Below are 26,797 nucleotides of genomic sequence, written 5' to 3'. Positions count from 1 at the left end.
TAATAATATTATAATAATCAATCATTTTGCTCTTTATTTATGCATCTTACATATAAAACCTTATTTGTTCATCGAAAATTGTGAATTACTCACCACAGGTTAATGAGAAGGGTGTGCTTGAAAGGATGCACATAACTCTGCAATGTTGTATTGGAGAGAGTCTCCGTCTTAAATCATTTTCCACAGACAGTCTATGCCTGTATTTAGTTTTCATGTTAGTGAGGGCTGAGAATCCACTCTCACAAAGGTAGGTGGTTACAAAGTGCGTCAGTGTCTTAACAACGCGATTTGCCACGGCAGGATACTCTGAGCGCAGCCGTATCCAGAAATCTGGCAGGGGCTTCTGATTAAATAAGATTTTCACAGAACCGCTTGTTGCAATTTCGATGAGGCTCTCTTGTTCAGATATCGGTAAGTGGACTGGAGGCAGGGCAGGAAAGGGATAACGAATCCAGTTGTTTGTGTCGTCCGTTTCGGGAAAGTACCTGCGTAATTGCTCACCCAACTCACTCAGGTGCTTCCCTATATCACATTTGACATTGTCCGTAAACTTGAGTTCATTTGCACACAAAAAAATCACACAATGATGGAAAAACCTGTGTTGTCCTTGTTGTCCTTGGGGAGGCAGGTAGCCTAGTGGTTAGAGTGTAGGGTCGGCAGGTAGCCTAGTGGTTAGAGTGTAGGGTCGGCAGGTAGCCTAGTGGTTAGAGTGTAGGGTCGGCAGGTAGCCTAGTGGTTAGAGTGTAGGGTCGGCAGGTAGCCTAGTGGTTAGAGTGTAGGGTCAGCAGGTAGCCTAGTGGTTAGAGTGTAGGGTCGGCAGGTAGCCTAGTGGTTAGAGTGTAGGGTCGGCAGGTAGCCTAGTGGTTAGAGTGTAGGGTCGGCAGGTAGCCTAGTGGTTAGAGTGTAGGGTCGGCAGGTAGCCTAGTGGTTAGAGTGTAGGGTCGGCAGGTAGCCTAGTGGTTAGAGTGTAGGGTCGGCAGGTAGCCTAGTGGTTAGAGTGTAGGGTCGGCAGGTAGCCTAGTGGTTAGAGTGTAGGGTCGGCAGGTAGCCTAGTGGTTAGAGTGTAGGGTCGGCAGGTAGCCTAGTGGTTAGAGTGTAGGGTCGGCAGGTAGCCTAGTGGTTAGAGTGTAGGGTCGGCATGGTAGCCTAGTGGTTAGAGTGTAGGGTCGGCAGGTAGCCTAGTGGTTAGAGTGTAGGGTTCGGCAGGTAGCCTAGTGGTTAGAGTGTAGGGTCGGCAGGTAGCCTAGTGGTTAGAGTGTAGGGTCGGCAGGTAGCCTAGTGGTTAGAGTGTAGGGTCGGCAGGTAGCCTAGTGGTTAGAGTGTAGGGTCGGCAGGTAGCCTAGTGGTTAGAGTGTAGGGTCGGCAGGTAGCCTAGTGGTTAGAGTGTAGGGTCGGCAGGTAGCCTAGTGGTTAGAGTGTAGGGTCGGCAGGTAGCCTAGTGGTTAGAGTGTAGGGTCGGCAGGTAGCCTAGTGGTTAGAGTGTAGGGTCGGCAGGTAGCCTAGTGGTTAGAGTGTAGGGTCGGCAGGTAGCCTAGTGGTTAGAGTGTAGGGTCGGCAGGTAGCCTAGTGGTTAGAGTGTAGGGTCGGCAGGTAGCCTAGTGGTTAGAGTGTAGGGTCGGCAGGTAGCCTAGTGGTTAGAGTGTAGGGTCGGCAGGTAGCCTAGTGGTTAGAGTGTAGGGTCGGCAGGTAGCCTAGTGGTTAGAGTGTAGGGTCGGCAGGTAGCCTAGTGGTTAGAGTGTAGGGTCGGCAGGTAGCCTAGTGGTTAGAGTGTAGGGTCGGCAGGTAGCCTAGTGGTTAGAGTGTAGGGTCGGCAGGTAGCCTAGTGGTTAGAGTGTAGGGTCGGCAGGTAGCCTAGTGGTTAGAGTGTAGGGTCGGCAGGTAGCCTAGTGGTTAGAGTGTAGGGTCGGCAGGTAGCCCAGTGGTTAGAGTGTAGGGTCGGCAGGTAGCCCAATGGTTAGAGTGTAGGGTCAGCAGGTAGCTTAGTGGTTAGAGCGTTGGACTAGTAACCGAAAGGTTGCAAGATTGAGTCCCTGAGCTGACAAGGTAAAAATCTGTCTTTCTGCCCCTTAACAAGGCACTTAACCCACCGTTCCTAGGCCGTCATTGAAAATAAGAATTTGTTAGGGATTTGGTTCCGCTGTCGGGATCAAATTAGCGGAAATTTCAAGAGCGCCACCTATAGTTTTTGATAAAACTCAAACTTTCATTAAAACACACATGCAAGGTACTGAATTAAAGCTACACTCGTTGTGAATCTAGACACCGAGTCAGATTTGTAAAATGCTTTTCGGCGAAAGCATGAAAAGCTATTATCTGATAGCATGCACCCCCAAAGTACTGGAACGTCACCTAAAACAACAGATTTTGCAGTAGCCGGCGCTACCCAAAACGCAGAAATAAAATATAAAACATTCATTACCTTTGACGAGCTTCTTTCTTGGCACTCCTATATATCCCATAAACATCACAATTGGGTCTTTTTCCCGATTAAATCCGTCATTGTATAGCCAAAATGTAGTTTTCCTTAGACCGGTCTGATCCAGGAATATTCCATTTTACAAGACACGTCACTTTTTAAAATTACAAAAGTTGCCTATAAACTTTTACAAATCACTTCAAACTACTTTTCTAAACCAACTTTAGGTATTAATAAACGTTAATACTCTATACAATTCATCACGGGGCGATCTGTATTCGATAACAGCTAGTCTTGAAATCAGCGTCCATGTTTTACATTTTCATAACATCCTGTGGAGAGACTAAAACAGGAAAGGCGAAAACGTCATACAACCAAGGATTAAGTAGGCTGGAAATGCCAGCACTGGCGACATCGTGTGGAAGCTGTTTACAGGGCATCTTCATTTATTTGCAGTCGCCTTAAACAATACATTGACTGGCGGATTAATATATTTTTTGTGTTTTTGGAGAACAGTTTTTCGAGGGATTTTTACTCCTAAACACGTTATGTTATAGCCACAGACACGATTTAACCAGTTTTAGAGACTTCAGAGTGTTTTCTATACACACATACTTATCATTTGCATATACTATATTCCTGGCATGAGTAGCAGGACTTTGAAATGTTGCGCGATTTTTAACAAAAAGCTGCGAAAATGCGCATGATCCATAACAGGTTTTAACTAACTTGCCTGGTTAAAAAATAATACAGAGAAGAGCACCAACTTCTTCATCATAGCCTCAATTTTGTCATTGAATATAAACTCAGCAAATAAATCAACTCTACCTCTCAACTGTGTTTATTTTCAGCAAACTTAACATGTGTAAATATTTGGATGAACATAACAAGATTCAACAACTGAGACATAAACTGAACAAGTTCCACAGACATGTGACTAACAGAAATGCAATTATTTTAAAATTATTATTTAAAAAATAAAATGTGAATCACATTTTTATTTTGCGTACCCCCTGACGGCATTACACGTAGCCTTGGGCTATCCATATTTGAAATGTCAAAGTAAATCCAGTCAATCAGGTGGGGTGGAGTTATTTGTGCCAGAAGGACATCGGCTGGAATCAAACCCACGCCAACATGGTAGGCCCATACTGTATGTGCGCACTGATGGAAGTGTCCCTAACCACTAGACCACCATCAGGCCCCGATTGAACTTAATTTTGACCTTAGGATACATTTGAAACTTGTTTTGTCGTAGCTTAGTGGAGACCAATATCTATCTTGTGTTATTATGCTATACACTGACTGTAAAGAGTGTCCATGACAGACTGACCAGGTGAATCCAGGTAAAAGCTATGATCCCTTAACCTCTGGCGTCGAGCAATCCCGTATCCGGGAGCGTAATCATAGCCTCAATCTCATTACCGTAACGCAACGTTTCCTATTCATGAAAATCGCAAATGAAATGAAATAAATATATTCAAACACAAGCTTATTAGCCTTTTGTTAACAACACTGTCATCTCAGATTTTCAAAATATGCTTTTCAACCAAAGCTACACAAGCATTTGTGTAAGAGTATTGATAGCCTAGCATAGCATTAAGCCTAGCATTCAGCAGGCAACATTTTCACAAAAACAAGAAAAGCATTCAAATAAAATCATTTACCTTTGAAGAACTTCGGATGTTTTCAATGACAAGACTCTTAGTTAGATAGCAAATGTTCATTTTTTCCAAAAATATTATTTGTGTAGACGAAATGGCTCCGTTTTGTTCATCACGTTTTGCTAAGAAAAAGACCGGAAAATGCAGTCACTTACAACGCCAAACTTTTTTCCAAATTAGCTCCATAATATCGACAGAAACATGGCAAAAGTTGTTTAGAATCAATCCTCAAGGTGTTTTTCACATATCTACTCGATAATCTATCAGTGGTGGCAGTTGGCTTCTCATCAGAAGCAAACGGAAAAATACTGCAGCTGGAGTTTACGCAATAATTGCGACGGAGGACACCAAGCGACCACCTGGTAGATGTAGTCTCTTATGGTCAATCTACAAATACGTCACAATGCTGCAGACACCTTGGGGAAAACGTGGAAAACGTAAGCTGACTCCTAGCTCCTTCACAGCCATATAAGGAGTCATTGGCATGAGGCGGTTTAAAAAAATGCAGCACTTCCTGATTGGATTCTGTGGCACTCACAAACAATATCTTTGCAGTTTTGGAAACGTCAGAGTGTTTTCTTTCCAAAGCTGTCAATTATATGCATAGTCGAGCATCTTTTCGTGACAAAATATCTTGTTTAAAACAGGAGGTTTTTCATCCAAAAATTAAAATAGCGCCCCCTATATCCAAGAAGTTAATGATGTCAGCTGTTAAATCCAGATGCATGGGAGGAGACAGGTTAAAGAAATATTTGTAAGCCTTGAGACAGTTCTGATATGGATTGTGTATGTGTGCCATTCAGATGGTGAATGAGCAAGACAAAAGTGTGTATCAAGAATGGTCCACCACCCAAAGGACATCCAGCCAACGGCAGGTCAGTGGTCGAAAAATGGGTCATTGATCAACGAGGACAAACGAGGCTGACACGAAATGTGCAGAGCAACAGACGGGCCACAGTTAGTCAACTGGCAGTCCAGTACAACATTGGCGCCCAAAGACCAATAAAAGAATGCACAACTCGACGTACCTTGACATGAATTGGGTATGGCAACAGATGACCTTATAGAGTTCTACTTATTTCAGAAGAAAACAAGAAACTGCAGTTGCAGTGGGCTAAGGAATGAAAACACTGAACACTGGAGAATTGGAAAAACATTACCTGGTCTGATGCATCCTGGTTCCTGCTGTTTCATGCTGATGGGAGGACTAGGGTATGGAGAAAACCACGAGTACATGCATCCATCATGCTGCCTGTCATCATTGCAGGATAGTGGTGGTGATGTGATGGTGTTGGGGTGTGTTTTCATGGCACACATTGGGCCCCTTGATAAAAGTGGAGCAACATTTGAATGCTACAGGATAGCTAAACATCATTACCAATCAGGTGCATCCCTTCGTGGCAGCAGTGTATACATCTGTGAATTCATTTTTCCCAGCAGGATAATGCCCCATGCCACAAGGCTAGGATTGTCCAGGAATGGTTCCACGGAAACTGCAAGTGGCCTGTCCAATCACCAGATCTCAATCCAATGGAATCTGTGGGATGAGATGGAATGAGCTAATCGGAGTAGAGATCCACTATCAGACAACTTTACACAACTGTGGGAAGCATTGGAGTCAACATTGGCCAGCATCCCTGTTGAACGCTTTCAACACCTTGTAGATTCCATGACCCGACAAATTGAGGCTGTTCTGAGGGTAAAAGATACATTTTTGATACATTCAGATACATTTTTGTACATTTGAATCTTGCCGTAATAGAGCCTTGTCCTAACGTTTGTGTGAGCGAGAGAGAAAATGATTTTGATAGCAATCCCTGTTCCCAATGACTCAACTGCCCCTGCATGGACCAAAAGAGATTTGCTCATTTTCAGACACTCACGAGGCTCATTTGAATTTTCTGATGCAGCAGGAAAATTCTCTGCGACAAAAGATCCAACATCTGTAATGCACTACAGTCCTCAGCTACAATTGACACCTTTAACTAAAGCATATATTTGACACCACAGTTAGGACTCTCCTTCTAACCATTCACTCAGATCAGCCTTGGAGAGGGTGTCCCAGAACAAAATAAGACATAAAAATAAAAATGTGAACAAATAACAGAGAGAGAGGTGAAAAGAAAAACAGAGTGAGAGAGTGAAAAAGGGTAATAAGTAAATACTTAGTCAGGAGATGTTTTGGAACCTCTTAGATGACAAATCGAATAAAATATCTTCTTCAAACTAAAGTACACTTTATACAGTATGAATCACAAATTGGTTAAAACTGCGTTGACAGAGGTCTGTTTGAATGTGTGAACATGTGTAGTGCTGAGAGAATGAACCCGAACACTTAACAACTACTACTGCGTTATAGAGATGAGCTTCTGAGAATGAATTGAGAGTGGTTAAAGTTGATGTTTGTACAGTATGTGTTTACTAGTGAGATGTTGACCACTGTATGTATTGTTTATATTTATTTATTTGAAATTTTGCAGAAATAAATCTCTTGAGATGTACCTTCTCGTTTTCGAGTGTCCAAAAAAACAATACTTAGTAACAGGAATAATATGGCAACTACTTCTAAATAATAATAGCAATTAAATATTAATATAATAATTAAATTCGCCTCCCTACCACTGAGGAAGTACAGTTCCCGCGCAGCCCAGTCAAAACTGTTCGCTGCTCTGGCCCCCCAATGGTGGAATAAACTCCCTCACGACGCCAGGACAGCGGAGTCAATCACCACCTTCCGGAGACACCTGAAACCCCACCTCTTTAAGGAATACCTAGGATAGGATAAAGTAATCCTTCTCACCCCCCCCCCTTAAAAGATTTAGATGCACTATTGTAAAGTGGCTGTTCCACTGGATGTCTTAAGGTGAACGCACCAATTTGTAAGTCGCTCTGGATAAGAGCGTCTGCTAAATGACTTAAATGTAAATGTAAATAATAATAATACTTTTTTTAAAGTACATTAACAGCTAATAGGCCTACAGCTAAAATAACTACTGCTACAACTACTAATACAAATAATAAAACTAAGTACAGTACCTATAATATATAGTGCATTCGGGAAAATATTCACACCCCTTGACTTTACACATTTTGTTACATTACAGGCTTATTCTAAAATTGATTAAATTGTTTTTTTTTCCTCCTCAATCTTCACACAATACCCCATAATTACAAAGTAAAAACATTTTTTAAAACATTTTTGCTAATTTATAAAAAATTTAAAAAACTGAAATATCGCATTTCCGTAAGTATTCAGACCCTTTACTAACTTTGTTGAAGCACCTTTGGAGGCGATACAGCCTCGAGTCTTCTTGGGTAGGACGCTACTAGCTTGGCCCACCTGTATATGGGGAGTTTCTCCCAGTCTTCTCTGCAGATCCTCTCAAGCTCTGTCAGGTCGGATGGGCTCTGGCTGTGTCACTTAAGGACATTCACAGACTATTCCTGAAGCCACTCCTGCGTTGTCTTGGCTGTGGGCTTATGGTCGTTGTCCTGTTGGAAGGTGAACCTTCAGGTGAGTGCTCTGGAGCAGGTTTGAAGGAACTCTCTGTACTTTGCTCCGTTCATCTTTCTCTCAATCCTGACTACTCTCTCAGTCCCTGCCGTTGAAAAACAACCCCACAGCATGATGCTGCCACCACCATGCTTCACTTTTGGGATGGTGTCAGGTTTCCTCCAGATGCGACACTTGGCAATCAGGCCAAAGAGTTCAATATTGGTTTCATCAGACCAGAGAATCTTGTTTCTCATGGTCTGAGAGTCTTTTAGGTACCTTTTGGCAAACTCCAAGCAGGCTGTCATGTGCCTTTTACTGAGGAGTGGCTTCCGTCTGGCTGCTGTACCATAAAGGCCTAATTGGTGGAGTGCTACAGAGATGGTTGTCCTTCTGGAAGCTTCTCTCATCTCCACCGAGGAACTCTGGAGCTCTGCCAGAGTAACCATCGGCTTCTGGGTCATCTCCCTGACCAAAGCCCTTCTCCCCCGATTGCTCAGTTTGGCCAGGTATACATACAGTACCAGTCAAAAGTTTGGACACACCTACTCATTCAAGGGTTTTTCTTTATTTTTACTATTTTATACATTTTAGAATAATAGTGAAGACATCAAAACTATGAAATAACACATATGGAATCATCTAGTAACCAAAAGATAGATATTGGTCTCCACTAGGCTACGACAATACAAGTTTCAAATGTATCCTAAGGTCAAAATACATTTTATACTTGAAATTCTTCAAAATAGACACTTTTTGCCTTGATGACAGCTTTGCACACTCTGCAAAGCTGATGTTCGATGAGAACACCTGCTCATCAAACATCTCATTACAAGATCATGGGCATTAGTATGGGAAGGTTTTCCATTAGATGTTGGAACTGTGAGGGCTTGCTTCTATTCAGCCACAAGAGTGTTAGTGAAGTCGAGCGATTAGGTCTGGCTCACATTCGGCTTTCCAATTCATCCCAAAGGTGTTCGATGGGGTTGTGGTCAGGGCTCTGTGCAGGCCAGTCAAGTTCTTCCACACCAATCTCGACAAACATTTCTGTATGGACCTCGCTTTGTGCACGGGGGCATTGTCATGCTGAAACAGGAAAGGGCCTTCCCCAAACTGTTGCCACAAGGTTGGAAGCACAGCATTTATTTTATTTTATTGAACCTTTATTTAACTGGGCAAGTCAGTTAAGAACAAAATCTTATTTACAATGACAGCCTACCCCAGACAACACTGGGCCAGTTGTGCGCCGCCCAATGGGACTCCCAATCATGGCCAGATGTGATGCAGTCTGGATTCGAACCAGGTGATGCCTCTTGCACTTGCACTGAGATTCAGTGTCATAGGCCACTGTGCTATTCGGGAGCCCAATTGAAATGTTAGGAATTGTCTGGAATGTCATTATATTCTGTAGCGATAAGATTTCCCTTCACTGGAACTAAGGGGCCTAGCCCGAACCATGAAAAACAGCCCCAGACCATTATTCCTACTCCACCAAACTTTAGGGTTGGCGCTATGCATTGGGGCAGGTAGCGTTCACCTGGTCAGTCTCACCCCCCCCCCCCTTAAAAGATTTAGATGCACTATTGTAAAGTGGCTGTTCCACTGGATGTCATAAGGTGAATGCACCAATTTGTAAGTCGCTCTGGATAAGAGCGTCTGCTAAATGACTTAAATGTCTGCTAAATGACTTAAATGCAATAACATCTGCTAAATATGTGTATGTGACCAATAACATCTGCTAAATATGTGTATGTGACCAATAACATCTGCTAAATATGTGTATGTGACCAATAACATCTGCTAAATATGTGTATGTGACCAATAACATCTGCTAAATATGTGTATGTGACCAATAACATCTGTTAAAATATGTGTATGTGACCAATAACATCTGTTAAATATGTGTATGTGACCAATAAAATGTGGTTTGATTTGTGTGGCCTACCACTTCATGGCTGAGAAACGTTGTTGCTCCGAGACGTTTCCACTTCACATTAACAGCACTTACAGTTGACAGTTGACTACCCCTTAACTCCCAAAACCTGACCCCTACCCTCTAACCTTTAGACTGGAGGGAGAGTGATGGTCGTGAGCCCAGGAGAAGAGGGCACATAGAGGCTATGGAGCGCTTGCTGCAACAGGTCCGCGCTACACACACACACTACAGCTGCGGAGGTGAGTAGACACACACACACGTAAAACAGCTCTCTCTTCTCCATCAGTGTGTGTGTGCGTGCGTGTGTGTGTGTCTGCATGTGTGTGTGTGTCTGTGTGTGTGTGTGCGTGCGTGTGTGTGTGTCTGCATGTGTGTCTGCGTGTGTGTGTGTGTCTGCGTGTGTGTGTGTGTCTGCGTGTGTGTGTGTTTCTTCTCACTCTAAGGCCACACTTCTTCCAGTAGATTAACTTTGTATTAAAGTGAATAAATGAAGCATGAAACTAAAAGTGTTTTTACTCCAGTATGCTATGAATGGGTTCTCACAGTACCTCTCACACACACACACACAAACAGTAGGCACTCCTCTCGTCACTGCCCCCCCTTAAACACCAGGGGTCCGTGTGTACATAAATAATGTTTAATACGTTTATCCATTCTGGATTATACACATTTATGTGTTTTAGCATGTCAACCGTATAGCCTTGCTTTGTAAATCATCATTCTGGTAGAGAAAATACACCTAGGGGGGAGAGAGAGAGAGAGAGAGAGAGAGATGGTAAGAGCTACTAAAGCCCACCGTGAGTGGCGGTCAGCGCTGGAGGGAGTTGTTGTTCATAAGATCAGATCCACCATCAGGTTGGGGGATTTCTCTACCATTATGATGGATCCTAGCTGGTTTCAGATCAGTCCCAAGGGCATCTTTCTGGTGGGCACAACACAGGGTAGGTAGAGTTGCGTTAGCAAGTGTGTGCGTGCGCGTGTGTTGGTGGTACGATGTGGCCTCAGTGTCTGGCTTAGTGCTTGACCCCAATCTTCGTGGTGGCGTGGGGGATACGAGGAAGAGAGGGAGGGATGGATGGAGAGAGGTATAGAGGGCGGCTGTGCAGGCAGGGTGCTGAAAGTTGCCCAGCACGCACAAACGGCAGCTTCATGTCTAATGTGGGACTCCCCGAGAGAGAGCGTGCATGTGTGTTTGTTGGCGGGGGGGGGGTGGAGAAAAACCCACCGTCACTCAACCGCTTAGGAGTGAACAGCTATGATGTCAGTGGGTTCGCTGCCAGCCACACACACACACACACACACACAGTCTGGAGTAGTAGAATATGTATAGTAGAAAGAGATGGGGTGTGTGAGATTGTTTGTCAAAGTGGATTTTGGACAGACACTTGCAAACAGAGAGCAACCTCATGAAAGGACAGACACTTGCAAACAGAGAGCAACCTCATGAAAGGACAGACACTTGCAAACAGAGAGCAACCTCATGAAAGGACAGACACTTGCAAACAGAGAGCAACCTCATGAAAGGACAGACACTTGCAAACAGAGAGCAACCTCATGAAAGGACAGACACTTGCAAACAGAGAGCAACCTCATGAAAGGACAGACACTTGCAAACAGAGAGCAACCTCATGAAAGGACAGACACTTGCAAACAGAGAGCAACCTCATGAAAGGACAGACAAAAATGTGTTAAACTTGTAGTGAAAAAACTTCTGTAGGCATTTATTTGGAGTTGTTTGAATTTATGGTTAGAGTGTTCAGTTAATTACTCACTCTAGTAGTGTGTGTGTGTGTGTCTGACCATGGGTGTGTGTGTTTCTGACCATGTGTGTGTGTGTGTGTGTGTGTGTGTGTGCGCACCCTCGCTCTGTGGGGTATGTGTTGACATAGTTTATTTTTGGCGTGTCAGTGTTAAAAAATACATTTGCAAAATGAATCAGAGGTTGGTACAATGCCACCACTATAGAAGGCTGGGAGCAAACCCCTCATTTACCAGGAAGGTTATCTTCATTGCTGATGTGTATATGTGGAGCTTAGAGGACCTACACTACCAGCACAGCACAGAGACAGGGGTGTGTGGCACCCTGCATTCCCCCACACACACACAGCCATGTTCGCACACAAACACAACCAGCCCCAAATGGATCACACACACATTATTACGCTCACACACACATTCTTTCGCTCTCTCTCTCTCTCTCACTCTCACTCTCACTCACTGCCCAGCTATGTAAGCAAACTCTCCAAACTGTATGATGAGCTTTTGAGGAGATTTCTTTCTCCTTGACTCTCTCTCTCTCTCTCTCTCTCTCTCTCTCTCTCTCTTACACACACACACACACACTCTCTCTCACCGCATCTCTCTTTCCTCACTTCCACCCCTTCCCCCTCTCTGTCTGTTTGTGGTCCTCACCTCATTAATCACTACCAATCCAGTTTCTCTCACTCTCTCTCCTTTCTCTTTTTATTCTCTGTGACGAGGATCAAGCAGCCTTTGTCACTGTTCTGAAAACAATTCTGTCTCATGAAAATACACAGAGACTTAAAGCCTGGCGAGTCACCAGCACCGTCATCTGTTTTGAAAAGAATTCTGTCTCATGAAAATACACAGAGACTTAAAGCCTGGCGAGAAACCAGCACCGTCGTCTGTTCTGAAAAGAATTCTGTCTCATGAAAATACACAGAGACTTAAAGCCTGGCGAGTCACCAACACCGTCGTCTGTTCTGAAAATAATTCTGTCTCGTGAAAATACACAGAGACTTAAAGCCTGGCGAGTCACCAGCACCGTCATCTGTTTTGAAAAGAATTCTGTCTCATGAAAATACACAGAGACTTAAAGCCTGGAGAGAAACCAGCACCGTCGTCTGTTCTGAAAAGAATTCTGTCTCATGAAAATACACAGAGACTTAAAGCCTGGCGAGTCACCAGCACCGTCATCTGTTTTGAAAAGAATTCTGTCTCATGAAAATACACAGAGACTTAAAGCCTGGAGAGAAACCAGCACCGTCGTCTGTTCTGAAAAGAATTCTGTCTCATGAAAATACACAGAGACTTAAAGCCTGGCGAGTCACCAGCACCGTCGTCTGTTCTGAAAACAATTCTGTCTCATGAAAATACACAGAGACTTAAAGCCTGGCGAGTCACCAGCACCGTCGTCTATTCTGAAAAGAATTCTGTCTCATGAAAATACACAGAGACTTCAAGCCTGGCGAGTCACCAGCACCGTCGTCTATTCTGAAAAGAATTCTGTCTCATGAAAATACACAGAGACTTAAAGCCTGACGAGTCACCAGCACCGTCGTCTGTTCTGAAAACAATTCTGTCTCATGAAAATACACAGAGACTTAAAGCCTGGCGAGTCACCAGCACCGTGTCTGTTCTGAAAACAATTCTGTCTCATGAAAATACACAGAGACTTAAAGCCTGACGAGTCACCAGCACCGTCGTCTGTTCTGAAAACAATTCTGTCTCGTGAAAATACACTCTTTTAATTGTAACAATGCTGGATGCTATAAGCGTTTTGGGAGAATATTAAAAGAGAGCATTAAACTACTTAACCATGTTTTGAATCCCTCAACGTTAAAGCTGTAGTCAGTAGAGGACAGAGTAGTGACGAGCGAGAGGGAGACAGCGAGAAAGGTCAACCAGTGAAGAACAAACACCATTGTAAATACAACCCATATTTATGCTGATTTTTTTTCCCTTTTGTAATTTAACTATTTGCACATCATTACAACACTGTATATATACATAATGACATTTGAAATGTCTCTATTCCTTTGGAACTTTTGTGAGTGTAATGTTTACTGTTAGTTTTTGTTTATTTCACTTTTGTTTACTATATATTTCACTTGCTTTGGCAATGCAAACATATGTTTCCCATGCCAATAAAGCCCCTTAAATTGAAAATGAGGGCCTCCCGGGTGGCGCAGTGGTTAAGGGCGCTGTACTGCAGCGCCAGCTGTGCCACCAGAGACTCTGGGTTCGCGCCCAGGCTCTGTCGTAACCGGCCGCGACCGGGAGGTCTGTGGGGCGATGCACATTTGGCCTAGCGTCGTCCGGGTTAGGGAGGGTTTGGCCGGTAGGGAAATCCTTGTCTCATCGCGCACCAGTGACTCCTGTGTCGGGCCGGGCGCAGTGCGCGCTAACCAAGGTTGCCAGGTGTACAGTGTTTCCTCCGACACATTGGTGTGGCTGGCTTCCGGGTTGGATGCGCTCTGTTAAGAAGCAGTGCGGCTCGGTTGGGTTGTGTATCGGAGGACGCATGACTTTCAACCTTCGTCTCACCCGAGCCCGTGCGGGAGTTGTAGCGATGAGACAAGATAGTAGCTACTAAAACAATTGGATACCATGAAATTGTGATGCAGAGAGAGATAGACAGAGATGCAGAGAGACATGGAGAGAGATAGACAGAGATGCAGAGAGACATGGAGAGAGATAGACAGAGATGCAGAGAGACATGGAGAGAGATAGACAGAGATGCAGAGAGACATGGAGAGAGATAGACAGAGATGCAGAGAGACATGGAGAGAGATAAGACAGAGAGACATGGAGAGAGATAGACATAGATGCAGAGAGACATGGAGAGAGATAGACAGAGATGCAGAGAGAGATAGACAGAGATGCAGAGAGACATGGAGAGAGATAGACAGAGATGCAGAGAGACATGGAGAGAGATAGACAGAGATGCAGAGAGACATAGAGAGAGATCGACAGAGATGCAGAGAGAGACATGGAGAGAGATAGACAGAGATGCAGAGAGACATGGAGAGAGATAGACAGAGATGCAGAGAGAGACAGAGAGAGATAGACAGAGATGCAGAGAGAGACATGGAGATAGACAGAGAGACATGGAGAGAGATAGATAGACAGAGACATGGAGAGAGAGAAAGAGACATGGAGAGAGATGGACAGAGACGCAGAGAGAGACATGGAGAGAGATAGACAGACGCAAAGAGACAGAGACATGGAGAGAGATTGACAGAGACATAGAGAGAGACAGGGAGACTTGGAGAGAGACAGAGAGACATGGAGAGAGATAGACAGAGATGCAGAGAGAGACAGAGACGCAGAGAGAGACAGATGCAGAGAGAGACAGAGAGACATGGAGAGAGATAGACAGAGATGCAGAGAGAGACAGAGAGACATGGAGAGAGATAGACAGAGACGCAGAGAGAGACATGGAGAGAGATAGACAGAGACGCAGAGAGAGATAGACAGAGAGACATGGAGAGAGAGAGACAGAGAGACATGGAGAGAGATAGACAGAGAGACATGGAGAGAGATAGACAGAGATGGAGAGAGAGACAGAGAGACATGGAGAGAGATAGACAGAGATGGAGAGAGCCTCAATCTTTAGTCTGATAATGGAGATTATATACGTCAGATCCTGATCCTCAGGCAGTTAGAGGCTTCACAAGGAATAATTCTTCCTTCCCTTCTTGTATCCCTCAATCCCTCCTTCCCCTCCCTCCATCTCTCCTGTCCCAGGGGAGTGAGTGACATTACCAGACCGTGGCGTGGGCACATTTCATTTTTCCTTCCTTCCCTCCCTCCATCCATCCTTAGGGCAATGATACTTTGACTGAAATCGTGACTGAACCGAGTAGAGTTAGCTAACAGTATACTGTGGTCAGTCTGTCTGACTGCCTTGTGTTTCCACAGCGTGATTATGTGTTTAATTAGCTGGTAGAGTCCCTGCGGTCTGGAGATTGGCATCACTGGGGCCAAGGGTCATGGGGCAGATAGCAGGGTGATGGGGGTGAGAGGGGTTAGATAGGGGCTATGGAGGATAGACAGCTGAACAGACTGAGATAAAACAACGGAGTGTCACTGAAGCTTGACAATTAACCAGCACTGTGAACCTCTTATTTCTGACTCACTCTTCCCCTGCTGTTGTTTTGTGATTGTTTCCTTTCATTCAATTGCCAAGAAAGGACACGACATTACACACAGTCAACAAGGTTGTTCTCTCCTGCTCTCTTTCTCTCTCGCTCTCTTTCTCTCTCTCTATTTCGCTGTCAATCCCTTTCTCTCTAAACCATCCACTCTCGCTCACTCCGATAAAGAAAGACTCACTTTGCTCCTTTGAAGGTCAAGGTCCTAGTACAGCACTGAACACAGACAATAACAACAATTACAATACTGAATAAACCATTAGAAGACATATGTTCAAGTTCTGTACAATAACAGTTAATGGAGTACTGATCAACATGCAGGGAATAACATCATTACAATACTGAAAAACACACAAAACACCGAGTTACTATAACACAAAACACCCAGGACTGGGTTTATAGACACTACAATGACAGCATTTCAATTCTGAAAGCATTTCAGTATTTCAAATCAGCGCACAAACAGACATACAGACACTAGTTCATGTTCAAAACAGCAGAAGTAATGAGACCAACAAATAAGAGGTCAAATGTCTTCTTTACTATGAAGACAAGTAATCAGTTTCTCTTCTTCCTCAACCTGTCTCCTCTCCTACTCTCAGACACATCAAAACTCCAGAACCCAAGCCGTAAGCAGTCCGTCTCCAGAAGTCTCAAGCACCTGTTTAACTCTTCAAACAAGTTCGTCAAGACACTCAAAAGGTGAGCTAGTAGTGTTTTTGTGTAAATTACACAACCTGGATGTACATCATGGACTGTTCAAATTGGAGACTCTCCATTGTGAAGCTGAGCTGGACTATTCCATTGTGCTGGTTTTATAGGGGGGTTTACCTGGCGGCAGTGTTTTACCACAAAGACAGTGTTCTGGTGACCACAGAGGACCAGATCCCTATAGTGGAGGTGGATGACTCCTACGGCAGCTCTCTCATGCAGGACTTCCTCTGGTTCACTAAGGTATTGTGGGTATTGTAGTACATTATATCAAGAACAGTGGCCACATTGAATTGATTTTTTGTATGACTAAATTGCATCAAGCAGTATTCTGCATTTCACTTTATACTTAGCAAAGTAAAAATGAATGTACCGTGATACCTTTTCTAGATGATCTTCATGGTGCAGTCTCTCTTTCTCTCCTCTCTCTCTATTTCTCTCTATCTACATCCCCTCCCTCTCTCTGTAGTTGTCATGTATGTGGGAGGATGTACGGTGGCTGAGACAGAGTATGTCTGTCTCCATGTCCTCCTCCTCCACTCTACAGGCCAGACAGAAGATGCTGTCTGCCGCTGGGCAACTACAGGTACACTCGTGTATGTGTGTGGTATGTGAGTGAGAGATGAATAGATTGGCAAACATACAGATAGAAGGATTTATTGGTGTATTCAGTGATTGATTGACTGATGTCATTCTCAGAATCTGTTAGGCACACACAACCTGGGGCGTGTCCACTACGAGCCCATCAAGGATCGTCATGGTAATGTATTGTTATTGACGATCAGGGACATGGAGAGCCAGTACTCCTTCTTCAATGGGAAGTGGATGCAGGTGTCCAAGCTACAGAGCCAGAGGAAGAGTCTGTCCACACCTGAAGAACCCTACGCGCTGGACATACTGCTAATAACCATACAGGTAGAAGATAGCTTTACCATAACATTACCACAACCCTACCATAACCTTACCATAACCCCACCATAACATAACCCTACTATAACCATATCATAGTGGTCCTCTGTAGCTCAGACGGTACAGCATGACACTTGCTACGTCAGGATAGTGGGTTTGATTCCAGGTATCACCCATGCTTATGCACACATAACTTTAAGTCTCTTTGGATAAAAGTGTCTGCTAAGTAGCATATATTATTATATTATAACCAATGATGTATATAAACCCTGAATGAGAGGCGTTGAAGCCACCATATTGGCACTCCCAAGAGGAAGCAGTCCTCCATAGGAATGAATGGAATTCCATTTTAATGAAATGTTTCATGGAGAAAATGACATGTATTTAAGTATTTTTTGTTGTAGTGGGGATAGTAACATTAGAACTTTCAAAGGATTATGCCTTAAGGAGCATGTTTTTCTCACATTATATCATTGAAAGCATTGAGATGTCTATAATAAAATAAAGTGGCAAAAGCAAATGTAGACATTAATTAGTCCATTTCTATAGCTTCCAACATATTTGTTACATGGTGGGGGAGTGTCAAGATGGCTTCATTACAGCGCCCCCTGTCAGTCATCTAGTGTATACCCTATGCACTGGACATACTGCTCATCACTATACAGGTAGCACACACATACACACACTCACTGACCCTGTATATTCTCTCTCTCTCTCTCTCTCTCTCTCTCTCTCTCCTGCTCTCTCTCTCTCTCTCTCTCTCTCTCTCTCTCTTTCCCTCCCTCCCTCCCTCTGTCCCTCCCTCCACAGGACATCTTGGCCTACCAGAGGCGTAGCCAGCATCGCCTGGTCCCAGGTCTGTACCTGGGCTACCTGAAGCTCAGCAGCTCTGTAGACCAGATCAGGGTGCTGGTACCACAGAGGATGCCCAACATGCTGTGCCACGCGCGGGTACGAGACAACGCCAATGTCTCCAGGTAAGGACTCACCACAGCTGGATGTATACTTACTGTGTTACTTACTCTTACCTTTACATTACCTTTGGATTTGTTGGGAGTGACACACAGAGCAACCAAGATGCAACTTTGTAGCAAGCAACAAAAATTGCATCCAGATTACTTCATGTGACATCAGTTTAAGGCTGCAATGAACTCCCTCCATGAAACATGTTGAGCGTCACTTCAAGAGAGGTTGATTTTGGACAGCTCCTCCATCATAGTGTTGCAACATGGTTCCAGGCCTCATATACACCCCAAGATTCTAGCCCGGTCCAACCTAAGCATGGTGAGCTGAAGCCCGAGCCCAAGCTCGGACCGACATCACAGAAATTAAATGAGCCCGAACCTGAAATAAAAGCCATATTACTAGAAAACAGTATATTTATTTAAACTCGTATTGAGAGCAATGCGGTGGATGCAGGCAGGATGCAGGCAGCAGCGGAGTGAGGAGACGAGGAAACAGCTCTTGAGGTGGATGCAGGCAGCAGCGGAGTGAGGAGACGAGGAAACAGCTCTTGGGGTGGATGCAGGCAGCAGCGAAGTGAGGAGACGAGGAAACAGCTCTTGGGGTGGATGCAGGCAGCAGCGGAGTGAGGAGACGAGGAAACAGCTCTTGGGGTGGATGAAAGGCAGCAGCGGAGTGAGGAGACGAGGAAACAGCTCTTGGGGTGGATGCAGGAAGCAGCGGAGTGAGGAGACGAGGAAATAGCTCTTGGGTGGATGCAGGCAGCAGCGGAGTGAGGAGACGAGGAAACAGCTCTTGGGGTGGATGCAGGAAGCAGAGGAGTGAGGAGACGAGGAAATAGCTCTTGGGGTGGATGCAGGAAGCAGCGGAGTGAGGAGACGAGGAAATAGCTCTTGGGGAGAATGCAGGCAGCAGCGGAGTGAGGAGACGAGGAAACAGCTCTTGGGGTGGATGCAGGCAGCAGCGGAGTGAGGAGACGAGGAAACAGCTCTTGGGGTGGATGCAGGAAGCAGCGGAGTGAGGAGACGAGGAAATAGCTCTTGGGTGGATGCAGGCAGCAGCGGAGTGAGGAGACAAGGAAACAGCTCTTGGGGTGGATGCAGGAAGCAGCGGAGTGAGGAGACGAGGAAATAGCTCTTGGGGTGGATGCAGGAAGCAGCGGAGTGAGGAGACGAGGAAATAGCTCTTGGGGTGGATGCAGGCAGCAGCGGAGTGAGGAGACGAGGAAACAGCTCTTGGGGTGGATGCAGGAGGCAGCGGAGTGAGGAGACAAGGAAACAGCTCTTGGGGTGGATGCAGGCAGCAGCGGAGTGAGGAGACGAGGAAACAGCTCTTGGGGTGGATGCAGGAAGCAGCGGAGTGAGGAGACGAGGAAATAGCTCTTGGGTGGATGCAGGCAGCAGCGGAGTGAGGAGACGAGGAAACAGCTCTTGGGGTGGATGCAGGAAGCAGCGGAGTGAGGAGACGAGGAAATAGCTCTTGGGGTGGATGCAGGAAGCAGCGGAGTGAGGAGACGAGGAAATAGCTCTTGGGGTGGATGCAGGCAGCAGCGGAGTGAGGAGATGAGGAAACAGCTCTTGGGGTGGATGCAGGAAGCAGCGGAGTGAGGAGACAAGGAAACAGCTCTTGGGGTGGATGCAGGCAGCAGCGGAGTGAGGAGACGAGGAAACAGCTCTTGGGGTGGATGCAGGAAGCAGCGGAGTGAGGAGACGAGGAAACAGCTCTTGGGGTGGATGCAGGCAGCAGCGGAGTGAGGAGACGAGGAAACAGCTCTTGGGGTGGATGCAGGAAGCAGCGGAGTGAGGAGACGAGGAAACAGCTCTTGGGGTGGATGAAGGCAGCAGCGGAGTGAGGAGACGAGGAAACAGCTCTTGGGGTGGATGCAGGAAGCAGCGGAGTGAGGAGACGAGGAAACAGCTCTTGGGGTGGATGCAGGCAGCAGCGGAGTGAGGAGACGAGGAAACAGCTCTTGGGGTGGATGCAGGCAGCAGCGGAGTGAGGAGACGAGGAAACAGCTCTTGGGGTGGATGCAGGCAGCAGCGGAGTGAGGAGACGAGGAAACTCACCTTAGTTATGATCAACTGAATGACAAAAATATTTGAATAAAGTAGGCTAATGCAATTAAAGGCATGTATCAAATTCTTGCTTATACTGAAATTCCCTAAGTCATATCCAACCATTATACTAATTTAAAGCAATGGTAGTGTGTGGTCACCTATATGATCATTTTAGCACCGTTTTGATTGGGACAGCGCCATCTCGCTGCTTTGAGACAAGCGTGGGGGAAAGGTCTTGATAAATCAATCAATGTTAGATGTTTGTTTTAACTGAATTCCGGTTTGGATATTTGGTAGCAATTAGGCTGGGAAAATGTTTGCTAAGTTGAGGTGAGTGCTCAGGATTATCTTTATTCTAGCTTACTCATATATTCACTGATCAGAACATGTTGCGAGCATGTTATGTAGTTTAGCAAGTTGATTTTACTCTTCACTCACATGTCCTACTCCCAACCAAACTTAACTTACTTGTCTGATAATCAATGTGATTTTCACTGAATCTCCGCCAATATATTTGGTTGATTGATCTCTGGCTGGGCAAGTGGAGGCGGTAGCTCATTTATTTGTTTGCTCATCTATCACTGATCAGAAACATTTAGCATGCCAAGATGTATCCTAGATCAAGGGTATTATTTTGCACTTGACTCACATAGTAACCTTATATAATCTATCCTCCAGAGAGCTGTGAAAGGACGTCCTGTTTTTTAGGTCTTAACGTCACTTAGCCTACTTCGATATAATCAATCAATCATTCGTTACTGTCAGTACACAGCATACGAGTCGTTCATGCCTTTAAATACAATCAATCATTCGTTACTGTCAGTACACAGCATACGAGTCGTTCATGCCTTTAAATACAATCAATCATTCGTTACTGTCAGTACACAGCATACGAGTCGTTCATGCCTTTAAATACAATCAATCATTCGTTACTGTCAGTACACAGCATACGAGTCGTTCATGCCTTTAAATACAATCAAGCATTTTATTTTTAAATGAAATAACAAAGGTAGCCTTGAATAATTAAACAATAAATATCTTGCTTGTCTGCCAAACACCAAACATCCATTTGAATAATCGCTAAAAAGCCCTTTCTTTTAAATGTATGTTTGATTAAGGAAACTTTTGAATCAGTTATGGGTCGACTTTCGATAGTTTACAAGGTCCAGTAAGGCACATTAGCAGGACAGTCATAGGGTTTATTTTGATAGGATGTATCTGCCATTGTAATATGGGCTTCTTCTGATACTGAGATGCGCTGCCTGTCATCGTCTCGGGGATCTTCATTCTCCCGAGTACACTCCAGCCTATTCGTATCACAATTTGAAGCATTTCAATAATCAGAAATATACATTTCATCATGCCAACAAATGTCTCTGGCCCAGCCAATATTGGAATCCTGGTGCTGCTAGTGGCTGCAGCTGCTGCGACTGAGAGAGAGCTGTAGTAGGCTAAAAAGGTGCACAGACACAAGCTCAAAACCCTCCCGGCCCGAATCAATTCACAGAATTTGAGAATGAGAACTGAGTAACTACAGGTCTGTTTTTAGATTGTCTGTCTGGCTGTGTATACTGTAGGTAGTATTAGGGTCTGTCTGTTGTCTAGGTGGTATTAGGTCTAGGACTTGGCACCGTAACAGTTTTTGTTAGAACATTAACTTAGAGCAGGGTTCCCCAACTGGCGGCCCTCAGGCCGAATTTGGCCCCCAGGTGTTTTTATTTGTTCCCCCAAGTTTTCTGAGCAAAACAATAAGACTGTAAAAACACCAGGAATTCAGCTCCAAGTGATTTTAATTTAAGAAATCTGTTCCCAAGTATTCCCACGCATAATAGAGAGACACGGGATTGCATATAAATGTAAGCAAGGTTTAAAATGATTCATGTTTTAGTCAAACATTTTATCTGTTTGGGCTTCTTGCGGTCCATTTGCGGTCTACAAATCATTTGTAATTATGTTCTGGCCCCTTGACCATCTGCTCAGGAAAAAAATCGTCCCGCGGCTGACTTAGAGGAATGCCAACTCGCTGTTTACACCTCTGATGTTGTCAGCTAACATTCACCGCATTACACACATTCTCTACTGGGACAATCACCACTAATCTACCTACAGTATTATGTTACATTGACTCTGAGGCTGTGAGTGTGTGTGTTTGTGTGTGCGTACGCATGCATGTGTGTGTGTGTTTGAGTAATATGAGATCTGATTTCTATGGTGCTGCGAGGAATAGGTAGAAGTATGTGTGCAATGCTCCTTGGCTACAGCAAGCAGAGTGTCTGGACGCTAGTCAGCTAGCAGAGTGTCTGGACGCTGGTCAGCTAGCAGAGTGTCTGGACGCCATTCAACTAGCAGAGTGTCTGGACGCTAGTCAGCTAGCAGAGTGTCTGGACGCTAGTCAACCAGCGGTCCTAGTTAGCTGTGCTGCGGTCCTAGTTAGCTGTGCTGCGGTCCTAGTTAGCTGTGCTGCGGTCCTAGTTAGCTGCGCTGCGGTCCTAGTCAGCTGCGCTGCGGTCCTAGTTAGCTGCACTGATGTCCTAGTCAGCTGTGCTGCGCTCCTAGTCAGCTGCGCTGCGCTCCTAGTTAGCTGCGCTGCAGTCCTAGTTAGCTGTGCTGCAGTCCTAGTTAGCTGTGCTGAGGTTGGTAAATAGGGGTAGGGTTGTAGAGAATCAAAGGACCATGAATGTAATAATAAATGTTAGGTGCTGGCTTAAGGCCAGTAGCAACCACTACAGAATGTCCTGTCAGAACAAGGATGAGGTGGATGTCCCGGTTAGGGGGAGTTTAATGGAAGAAGATGTCCACATTCACACATCAAACACACATCTGACCTCTCATGATTCAGATAACTGAGAATTATGTCCAGTGAGAACTGACAGTAACTATGTGGTTCTGAAAGGAAAGAGGAGAATGAAAACTTAGACTATGGCACTGCTTTAATATGAATGACATGGCTGTATAAGCCAGCACAGGTAGGTAATTACAGCCAGGGCTATACACTACAGCAGGCATAAGGCCTAGTCACATGTCAAGAGGCTAAACAGCCTTTTGGACTTGTACACATGAAACTCAGGCAAATGTGCTCAAATAAACATAAGAGTAATGATGAAATGTGTACAATATAATTACAATGAGTGTGAGTCATATACAGTACCAGTCAAAAGTTTGGACATCCCTTACTCATTCAAGGGTTTTTCTTTATTTTTACTATTTTCCACATTGTAGAATAATCGTGAAGACATCTAAACAATGAAATAACACATATGGAATCATGTAGTAACCAAAAAGGGTTAAACAATTCAAAATATATTTTAGATTCTTCAAAGTAGCCACCCTTTACCTTGATGACAGCTTTGCACACTCTTGGCATTCTCTCAACCAGCTTCATGAGGTAGTCACCTGGAATGCATTTCAATGAACAGGTGTGCCTTGTTAAAAGTGAATTTGTTTCCTTTCTAATTGCGTTTGAGCCATCAGTTGTGTTGTGTGACAAGGTAGGGGTGGTATACAGAATATAACCCAATTTGGTAAAAGACCAAGTCCATATTGCGTTCGCCTCAATAAAGGGCTCCGTTTGCGACGCATTTCTGCTCTCCTGTGCCTGGCTTCCCTGCAGCCAGTTACGCACTCCTTTACAGGAAGTGCTCATCGGGATGGGGAAAGCACATTTCTGACCACACAGTGTGCTGGTGTCACAGACTAACTGAAACAGAAGTCCCGGGAATCAAGGCTGCTGATAGGCTGAATGAGATGTGGTGATAAGTATTTGGCGTGACCTGTGTTGCCGTCTTAGTTAGCTGTGCTGCGGTCCTAGTTTGCTGTGCTGTGGCCCTAGTTAGCTGTGCTGCGGTCCTAGTTAGCTGTGCTGCGGTTCTAGTTAGCTGTGCTGTGGTCCTAGTTAGCTGTGCTGCGGTCCTAGTCACCTGTGCTGCGGTCCTAGTTAGCTGTGCTGCGGTCCTAGTTAGCTGTGCTGCGGTTCTAGTTAGCTGTGCTGCGGTCCTAGTTAGCTGTGCTGCGGTCCTAGTTAGCTGTGCTGCGGTCCTAGTTAGCTGTGCTGTGGTCCTAGTTAGCTGTGCTGCGGTCCTAGTTAGCTGTGCTGCGGTCCTAGTTAGCTGTGCTGCGGTTCTAGTTAGCTGTGCTGTGGTCCTAGTTAGCTGTGCTGCGGTTCTAGTTAGCTGTGCTGTGGTCCTAGTTAGCTGTGCTGTGGTCCTAGTCACCTGTGCTGCGGTCCTAGTTTGCTGTGCTGTGGCCCTAGTTAGCTGTGCTGCGGTCCTAGTTAGCTGTGCTGCGGTCCTAGTTAGCTGTGCTGTGGTCCTAGTTAGCTGTGCTGCGGTCCTAGTTAGCTGTGCTGCGGTCCTAGTTTGCTGTGCTGTGGCCCTAGTTAGCTGTGCTGTGGTCCTAGTTAGCTGTGCTGCGGTCCTAGTTAGCTGTGCTGTGGTCCTAGTTAGCTGTGCTGCGGTCCTAGTTAGCTGTGCTGCGGTCCTAGTTAGCTGTGCTGCGGTTCTAGTTAGCTGTGCTGTGGTCCTAGTTAGCTGTGCTGTGGTCCTAGTCACCTGTGCTGCGGTCCTAGTTTGCTGTGCTGTGGCCCTAGTTAGCTGTGCTGCGGTCCTAGTTAGCTGTGCTGCGGTCCTAGTTAGCTGTGCTGTGGTCCTAGTTAGCTGTGCTGCGGTCCTAGTTAGCTGTGCTGCGGTTCTAGTTAGCTGTGCTGTGGTCCTAGTTAGCTGTGCTGTGGTCCTAGTCACCTGTGCTGCGGTCCTAGTTTGCTGTGCTGTGGCCCTAGTTAGCTGTGCTGCGGTCCTAGTTAGCTGTGCTGCGGTCCTAGTTAGCTGTGCTGCGGTCCTAGTTAGCTGTGCTGCGGTCCTAGATACAGTGGGAAGTGAGAAACAAAGGGAAACATTGGACTGCGTTTTTCCCCTTCATCTCAAGAAAACACTGCAGTCAGACAGACTCTCTCATCCCTCTTTCTCTCTCTCTCTTTCTGTCTGTTTATTCTCTCTATTTCACTGTCTCTCTCACTATCCCTCCCTCGTGTTAGTGTGTGAGACAGAGAGGCAGACACTAGACGGGCAGCAGTGTGTATTTGGATCTGACAGTATAATATTATGCTACAGACACTGTGCCAAAGCCTCATGTATTTTCATCTACAGATCATGGAAATACTTGGGAGCTTTGGCTGTTGGTAGATGGAGAGAAACTGGAGAGTGTTGTACCCATGCTCAGTTGAGGAGCGAAAGAGAGGGATGAGGGGAGAAAGAAAGGGATGAGGAGAGACATAGACGGATGAGGAGAGAAAGAGAGGGATGAGGGGAGAGGGGAGAGGAGAGAAAGAGAGGGATGAGGGGAGAAAGAAAGGGATGAGGAGAGAAAGAGAGGGATGAGGGGAGAGGAGAGAAAGAGAGGGATGAGGGGAGAAAGAAAGGGATGAGGAGAGACATAGACGGATGAGGAGAGAAAGAGAGGGGAGAGGGGAGAAAGAGAGGGATGAGGGGAGAGGAGAGACGGATGAGGAGAGAGGGATGAGGGGAGAGGGGAGAATGAGAAAGATGAAGGGAGAGGGGAGAAAGAGAGGGATGAAGGGAGAGGAGAGAAAGTTCTAAGTAGATAGAAGTGAGATAGAGGTGTTGAGTTTCTCTCTACAGGTGAAACAGAGATGTGTATGGGTGTGTGTAGGTGTGCGTGTGTGTTCTCTGTGCGTTAGTGCGTGTGTTTGTGTTAGTTGTGTAAATGAGTTGTTTGTTGACATTGGTCTGAGGTGGTAGAGGTGACCTCAGTGGTTAGCTTGACACAGGGTGTATTATACAGTATATACCCCCACTGGGCCAGTTACACACACACTCGCACTTTGGAAGAGGTCTTCACATAAGTTTCAGGTAAAGAGGAATATAGACAGGCAGACATACACTCACTGTTGCTGGCAAGGAAGTATACACACACACGTCCAGGGGCAGTGGAAGATGTGATTTACTAGGTCTTTCCACAGACTGCACCACAGAGCACAGTGGGGGTCCGAGGGAGAGCCCACGTACAGAGAAATTCCCTGGAGCAAAACAACGATCCACACACACACACACACACACACATAAACATAGTGATACTCTATTGGTGCATCGTAATGTTTTCGGCGGCATCAGCCTTCAGAGTCACAGCCCTTTACTCTTTTACTATTCTGCTGCTCAGTGCTATACTCCGGCACAGAGCCATCACAACAACTTGGAACCTATGATCTTATTCCTGCTTACATTAGGTGTTTCTCTTCTTTCTCTCTTTTTTCCCCTCTCTTTTTTTTCTCCCTCTCAGGGAGGAGTGGGACTGGCTGCAGAGACTGTCAACCCTAGAGGATGGAGAGGAGAGACCGGCGGGAGAGAGAGAGGGAGCAGATCAAACGACAGACAGTAACACACCGCTCCTCTACTACGAGCTACAGACTTCCCTCAAGGCCCTGCTCAAACTCATCAACCTACCTCTGCACCAGGTACACACACAGGAATGCACGTATATACACACACACACACACATACCAATCTGTCTCTACAGTAGCTCTGCACCAGGTACACACACAGGAATGCACGTATATACACACACACACACATACCAATCTGTCTCTACAGTAGCTCTGCACCAGGTACACACACAGGAATGCACGTATATACACACACACACACACACCAATCTGTCTCTACAGTAGCTCTGTGCCAGGCACATAAAACCCATCTCTCATCAGGTCCTTCTCTGACAGGAGCCATATTGGATGGTTGAT

At 45.4% G+C, this 26,797-nt stretch overlaps 1 protein-coding gene across 1 annotated transcript in view; it reads left to right on the top strand.

The window, feature by feature from the left end:
* Positions 1 to 26,797, top strand: part of ankfn1a (ankyrin repeat and fibronectin type III domain containing 1a) — a 243,850-nt gene that overhangs the window by 197,584 nt on the left and 19,469 nt on the right. Inside the window, exons 14-20 of the mRNA XM_065012544.1 lie at positions 9,641 to 9,748; positions 16,009 to 16,108; positions 16,228 to 16,360; positions 16,587 to 16,703; positions 16,817 to 17,032; positions 17,837 to 18,003; positions 26,338 to 26,512. Coding sequence (XP_064868616.1) covers positions 9,641 to 9,748; positions 16,009 to 16,108; positions 16,228 to 16,360; positions 16,587 to 16,703; positions 16,817 to 17,032; positions 17,837 to 18,003; positions 26,338 to 26,512 — 1,016 coding nt within the window. The remainder of the gene's footprint in view (positions 1 to 9,640; positions 9,749 to 16,008; positions 16,109 to 16,227; positions 16,361 to 16,586; positions 16,704 to 16,816; positions 17,033 to 17,836; positions 18,004 to 26,337; positions 26,513 to 26,797) is intronic.

Source organism: Oncorhynchus nerka, linkage group LG28 (assembly GCF_034236695.1).
Source record: "Oncorhynchus nerka isolate Pitt River linkage group LG28, Oner_Uvic_2.0, whole genome shotgun sequence".
In the NCBI taxonomy this organism is placed as follows: domain Eukaryota; kingdom Metazoa; phylum Chordata; class Actinopteri; order Salmoniformes; family Salmonidae; genus Oncorhynchus; species Oncorhynchus nerka.
This window is presented reverse-complemented; position numbering and strand designations above follow the sequence as displayed.